Source organism: Musca domestica, unplaced genomic scaffold (genome assembly GCF_030504385.1).
Source record: "Musca domestica strain aabys unplaced genomic scaffold, Musca_domestica.polishedcontigs.V.1.1 69, whole genome shotgun sequence".
NCBI classification, from domain to species: domain Eukaryota; kingdom Metazoa; phylum Arthropoda; class Insecta; order Diptera; family Muscidae; genus Musca; species Musca domestica.
Genome location: NW_026712380.1, coordinates 320,777 through 327,730, shown reverse-complemented (window position 1 = coordinate 327,730; position 6,954 = coordinate 320,777). Strand labels below are relative to the sequence as shown.

The window sequence follows — 6,954 nt, the reverse complement described above, 5'->3', positions numbered from 1 at the left end:
TTTGAATTGTATCGGTTAATATTGCATTTTTTCTCCAATTTATGATGAGGTCCAAACTGCCAAGCAAACCTCAAAACATTCCACTGAGTCACTCATGGGTCTATAAAACATATCAGACCTTTAATATTTAATTTTTTTTAATTGTAAATAATAAAATTCCATTTTGTTTAGGTCAAAAGTCGCCATGCTGGAGTTGAAGTGCAGTCTCTCACATCTTTTGCGTAATTTTGAATTTCTACCAGCCAAAGATTTTAAACCCAACCCCTTGCCGGAGCTGGTAATGAAGAGTGGAAATGGTATTAAAGTCTGTGTTAAACGTCGCTGAAGAACTCAGTTGGCATTGATTTTTGAAACGTTGTAATTGTTGGCATAAGTGCCAAAATGTGAAGTTATATTCCAAACAAATGTAATTATGTATTTAACATTTAAAATATAATTGTGTATGTATTAACAAAATAAATAACATTTTTTATTAATTTATCTATTACAAGGGTCCAATATAAAAAGCATTTCTTCTTAATTTAAATATATAATTCTACATATCTAGGCTCTTGGAAACGGAATCAAAATCAGGGTCTTTGAATTGGAGTCAGTAAACTTAACTTAAAACAAGTAAAACAAGTAAGCAAAGGCTACAGTCGAGCGGGGCCGACCGTTGAATACCCTACAACACTATAATAAACGATACAGTTTATATAGGTGAGATACTCGAAAGAATTCCACAAGATATTGTGACAAATAATAAAAGAAAACCATCAGGTTCCGTTCTTTCATTTTCGAATAATAGCAACTTAAACTAATTTACCCATTTCCAATTTATTGGTAGTTGTTGTACGTAAATGGTCTTCCTAGATCTGGAACCAATATTTCCCAAAGACCTATAATCTCTCAGAAGTGGCAAAAGATTAACATTTATTATTGGTTTTTGACTGAAACGCATCTATATGAGATACAGACATTTGACTATATTCTTCAACGAAATCAGCGTTAACGAAATAGTCAGAAGTGAATTCTCCAAAAAGTCACTGGAATGGACATTTTCGTATTTGTCTACAAAAGTTGGCAAACTATTTCACACATTGAATATTTTGGATGGCCATCCGAAACTGCTTGGCTTTTGCTATGTGCGGTAACCCCCATTCAAATGTGCGTGAGGATCGGGCGATAATTACGACCTGCTGACAATTTTGCAGTTTTTTGGTCCATTTCAACACCTAAATATAAGGCAATCATCTCCAAAAAGAGTAGACTTCTATTCTGACCCTCATTTTATCCCCATGCAAAATTTCGTAAGGATCGGTCCATAAATGCGATCTGTATATGATATCTTGATATCCTAACTACTTAGTTTTGTTAGTTGTAGAAATATTACCAAATGTTTAATTCAAAATGAAAATATGCCAAAAATATGACAAAATTGAAAAAATATGAGAAAATTTTACAAAATCAATATTTTCATCTTTAGAGAGATATTTTTATGCGATTTTTTTAGACGTTTTTCCTTTCCTGCCATTCTGAATTAATGAGAACTGTCGAAATCAGTTCAGCCGTTCTCGACATATAAGAGATCTTTCAAGCATATCTTCTTTGATAAACATATATATTGCACATATTTTGCTATATATCCGTTTTGTTGGATGTTAACATCAATGTAAAGATCAGAAGTAACCTTGTCATGGCTTTGTGATTTCGCCGGGATTTAAAATATTCGCGGTTTAATGAAAAATTTTGATTTTTTTCAACAAAAAAGATATGGTCTTTTTTCCCGCTAAATATTATCCGATGACCACCCAAATGGGTAGGCTTCTTCCCCGCCCTAAACTCTAGCTACATGCGAAATTCCGCGTCGATTGGTCTATAATTGCGACCTGTAGAGCAAGTGAAAAATCAGGAATTTTTTTAGTTTTTGGTCCATTTCAACCTCTAAATATTATGCGATCATCACCAAAAGAAATAGGGTTCTATTCTGACCCTAGCCCCACCTCCATTTTAAATTTCGTGAAGATCGGACCATAATTGCGACCTGTAGAGTGATTACAAATTAACATGGACAGACGGACAGACGGACAGACGGACGGACGGACATACATAGCTAGATCGACTCAGCTCGGCGAGCTAGGAAGACCCATATATACTTTCCTATGTGGGAAATCAATATTTCGTGGTGTTACATAATTTTTGGCCCAATCAAACTTATAATACCCCCAACACATAGTGTTGTAGGGTATAAAAACTGTAAGTTCGGCCATATTTGGCAATTTAAAAAAAAAAAAAATAAAAACAAATGCGAAACTTGAAAAAAATATAGTGAATAAAGAATAGAAAAAATCATCAAAATACCGGATATAGGAAGGTACTATTATATTATATGGGGGCCATACCAAAACGTGAACCTGCACAGACAATTTTCTGTCATAGGCTGTGGTATACGTGACGAACTTCAAATACCAAATTTGAAACAATTCCGGTTAATAATCTCGCGAAAATCATCAAAATACCGAATATCAGGAGATGCCGTTATATGGAGGCTATACGAAGACGTGGACCCTAACAGACAATTTTCTGTCTTAGGCTGTATTATCCGGTACGAACTTCAAATACCAAATTTGAAACAATTCCGGTGAATAGTGTCGCTAAAATCATCAATATACCGAACATCGAGAGGTACTGTTATATGGCGGCTATACCAAATCGTGGACCGATATATCTCATTTTCAATACCAACCATCCTAGACATAATACAAATTGTTCTGCCAAGTGTTTAAGCTCTACGCCAAATAATGTGGCCTGCATCGTGATTTCAACAGACAGACAGGCAGACGGACATCGTTAAATCGACTTAGAATTGTATGCTGATCATGGACACAAGTACTTTATGGGGTCTACGACCCTCCTTTATAAGGTGGAGGGTATAAAAACTGACTTCGCGTCATAACATTATTAATTTCTTAATTTTCCAGATTTAATTTTCACATTTTAGAACAGTATTGGCATTTCATTTTGGATATACTGAGAATGGAGTAATTGGTTGGTATTGAAAATGGGCTTCCCTGTTTGATTTAGTCTTCATATTACCATATCTCACGATTTTGAGTTTTTCGAAGAGTTCAGCTGCATTTTTATACCCTTCACTCACATAGTATGGAGGGTATATTAAGTTTGTCATTTCGATTGTAACACCTCGAAATATAATATTTAGACTCCACAAAGTATATTCTTGATCAGCATAAAATTCTAAATCGATTTAGCAATGTATGGGCAACATAGGTTTTGTTGTATTCCCTATATAACTTTGCCTTAAGATATTCGGTATTTTGATGCTTTATTTCGAACTTTTCACCGGAAATGTTTCAAATTTTCAGCAGAAAATTACTCATACTCATATGACCGAAAATTGCCTTTGCAGATCCACGTCATCGTATTAGACCCATATAATGGTATCTCCCTTTATTCGGTATTTTGATGATTTTAACGACATTATTCACCGGAATTGTATCAAATTTGGTATTTGAAGTTCGTAACGGATACTACAGCCTATGATTGAAAATTGTTTGTGCAGGTCCCCATATAAAGGCACCTCCCGATATTCGTTACTTTAATGATTTTAGATGCATTATTCACCGGAATTGTTTCAAGTTTCGTATTTGAGTATAGTACTGCGTTCACGTCTTCGTATAGGCCCGAATATTACGGTAACTCGCTATATTCGGTATTTTTCAACGGAATTGTTTTGAAAATTTTCGAATTCCTTCCTTCAAAATTCGTCCCGGCCTTACTTACTTATTGCATTTTACTTGTTCTTTTTTTTTAACAAATTTGCTCTAATTTGGCAATTCACTATTCGACAGGAAATTTTTCAAAAATCGTAAGTTATTTGGTATAGTTCTCACAGTGTTATTGGATATTGAGGACATAGCCCTCACATCCCAATGAATTCACTTTAAATTGGCATTTTGAATTCCCATTGAATATAAAATTCTCTCTACAAAAAGAAATCAGTATCTGTCAGTTTTTGACATAAGCTCCATATAGATTTAGCGGAGTTTAATGTCATTTCTGAAGATTTTGACTCTAATTTGTGACCGTACTGTTTGTTACTTCATAACTTACATTCTTTAGAAGTAAAACTCGTTGTGGCTTTAAGATATTCAGTTTAGGTCTATAATTTTGGATAACCGCCATTTTGAAGGATTTTATTTAACACTAGATAGGTATACATTTGATATGACCAAAAATACCTTACAAAGGTCAAGGTTTGCGAACCATGTGTTTTCGTACTAAATCCCTTTCAGGACCATTGGAGTAGATTTACCAATTCGTCCATGTCTTTCGCGAAGGGTGCATCTACCTGGGTTCAACATAAAATAGTAAATTTAAATAAATAAGATCTATAATGCCTATTACAGTTGGATATTATCGGTCTAATTTCTCTAGTCGAAATTCGGAATGCATGGTAAATGACACGACCTATATATGTATGTCTACCAATCTCACAAACGGAAAATGTCTATCATCTTCGTGTTAAATACTGGAATGTGTGGAATTTAAAAAGAATCGGATGTTAATTTCGGATTTTCCACCTCTTTATCACAAACCTTTCATAGGGGTCCCAATACAAAATTTCAAATTTCCGGCTTTATCCGTTCACCCTAAACCAAACAGTTTAAAATTTAGTACCATTTAGTACAGTTTGCACTTTTCCTTTACACATGATTACACATTTCTACAGCGGTCAAACCTACTTCCAACCTTTATTCTTATGCCTAATTTGAAGTTTTTTGCTCTATACGTTCACATAATACGAAATGGTACCATTTTAGAATTTTACAACTTTTCGGGACTTTAAAGTTTGAATATCCAAATTTAAAGTTTGGTACATCTATTCTGCACTCCATCAGTGACTCTCATTCCAAGTTCCGTTTTGTCCAACACAGTGTTTCCATTGTTAGTCTATTTAAGTACTTTTTGTACCCTTTTAGTACGACTTTCCGAAAACCTAGTCTTATCACACGCTAACGCATCATCAATTGGCATTTGTGTAAAATTTCAAAATTCTTGCTTTTGTGGCGAAAGATAGGAATGAGTGGAGACACATTGTCTATCTACGATTTAGACCTATGTTTTATTAAAATATTACGATATGCCAAATGTTAACTACATCGATACTCTCTTTGCTCTACATGAGATTTTTATTATACCCTACACCACATAGTGGTGTGTGTCTTCGTGCATTTGTTTGTAACATGGTGAAGGAAACGAGATAGACCCAGAGTTCCTTTTGGTGATCAGCATAGAATCACATTTTGAGTCGATTTATGCATGTCCGTCTGTCTATACAGGTCACATTTGTTATTCGATTGAGATAAAATTTTCCAAATAACATTTGTATGGCTCAAGGACGACCCTATTGAAATTGGTGAAAATCGGTCCAAGTTTAGATATATCTCCCATATATATCTACGACCGATTTTAGGTTAATTGTGGCTCAAATGGCTAATATGGAGTGAATTTTGGCATTTCCTACCGAATTCAGTCTACAAGCATGTACTTCCGATTTTGTGAAAATCGCCTCAGATATAGCTATAGCTCCCATATATATGTTTCATCCGATTTTAGATTTCTTTTGCAACAAATGGCTAATATCAGTGCAAATGGTGTGAATTTTGGCACTTCCGACCGAATTTAGTATAGAAATAAGTAGATTAAATTTGGTGCAAATCGGCTCAGATATAGCTACAGCTCCCATATATATGTTTCATCCGATTTGGTGTTTAAGCCCCTCAAATTCGTAAAATGCACGATACAAGAATAATATTTGCTATCAGATATCAGATACAGCCAAGAAATATCTGTTTTCAATTTTATAAAGATCGGTCCAGATTTGGATATTGCTCCCATATATATATCATCATCCGATTTCAGGTTTATTGTGCACCAAATGGCTAATATTAGCCCAAATGGAGTGAATGTTCGTAAATCCATCGAATGTAAAAACGAGTTTACCTTTTGAGTTTAGTCTTGATTTCTTTATTGCATTCCCTTTACAACGAAAACAAGTAAAAAAGCAGTAAGTTCGGCCGGGCCGAACTTTTAATACCCTCCACCACTTGGTACAAATTTGGCAATTTCCAAAAAACAAAAAAAAATTAAATTAAATCCGTTAAAATTCTGTTAAAATCTTAAAAATACCGAATGCCTATACGACGACGTGGACCTGCATAGGCAACTTTTGTCATAAGTTATTACAATATTTAAATGCGAAACTTGAAGAAAAATCTGTTTATAATGTAGCTAAAATCATCAAAATACCGAATATAGGGGGTACCGTTATATGGGGGCTATACGAAGACATGGACCTGCACAGACAATTTTCTGGCATGGGCTGAAGTATCCATTACGAACTTCATATGCGAAATTTGAAACAATCCCGGTAAATACTGTCGCTAAAATCATCAAAATACCGAATATCGGGGGGTGCGATATATGGGGGCTATACGAAGACGTGGACCTACATGGCTCATTTTTTGCCTTAGGATGTAGTATCCATTACGAACTTCAAATACCAAATTTGAAACAATTCCGGTGGGTACCATTATATGGCGGCCATACAAAGACGTGGACCTGCACAGATATTTTTCTGTTTTAGGCTGTAGTATCCATTACGAACTTCAAATGCCAAATTTGAAACAATTCCGGTGAATAATGCCACTAAAATCATCAAAATACCGAATATCGGGAGGTACCGTTATATGGGGGCTATATGATAATTTGGACCTACATGGCCCATTTACGAACTTAGCCTGCCTACTGGAAAAATATACATATGTGCAAAATTTTAGCTTTCTGTCTCAATTTGTTCGAAAGATAGAGTGGAGTTACAAATGGAATGACAAAGTTAATATACCCTCCATAGTATGGTGGAGGGTATAATAAAAGAGATTTTCGCATTGCCTT

At 34.8% G+C, this 6,954-nt stretch overlaps 1 protein-coding gene across 1 annotated transcript in view; it reads left to right on the top strand.

Moving 5' to 3' along the window:
• LOC131805993 (probable cytochrome P450 4s3) overlaps positions 1–359 on the top strand; it is a 13,378-nt gene extending 13,019 nt beyond the window's left edge. Inside the window, exon 4 of the mRNA XM_059129835.1 lies at positions 172–359. Coding sequence (XP_058985818.1) covers positions 172–325 — 154 coding nt within the window. The 3' untranslated portion in view covers positions 326–359. The remainder of the gene's footprint in view (positions 1–171) is intronic.
• The last annotated feature ends 6,595 nt before the right edge of the window (positions 360–6,954 follow it).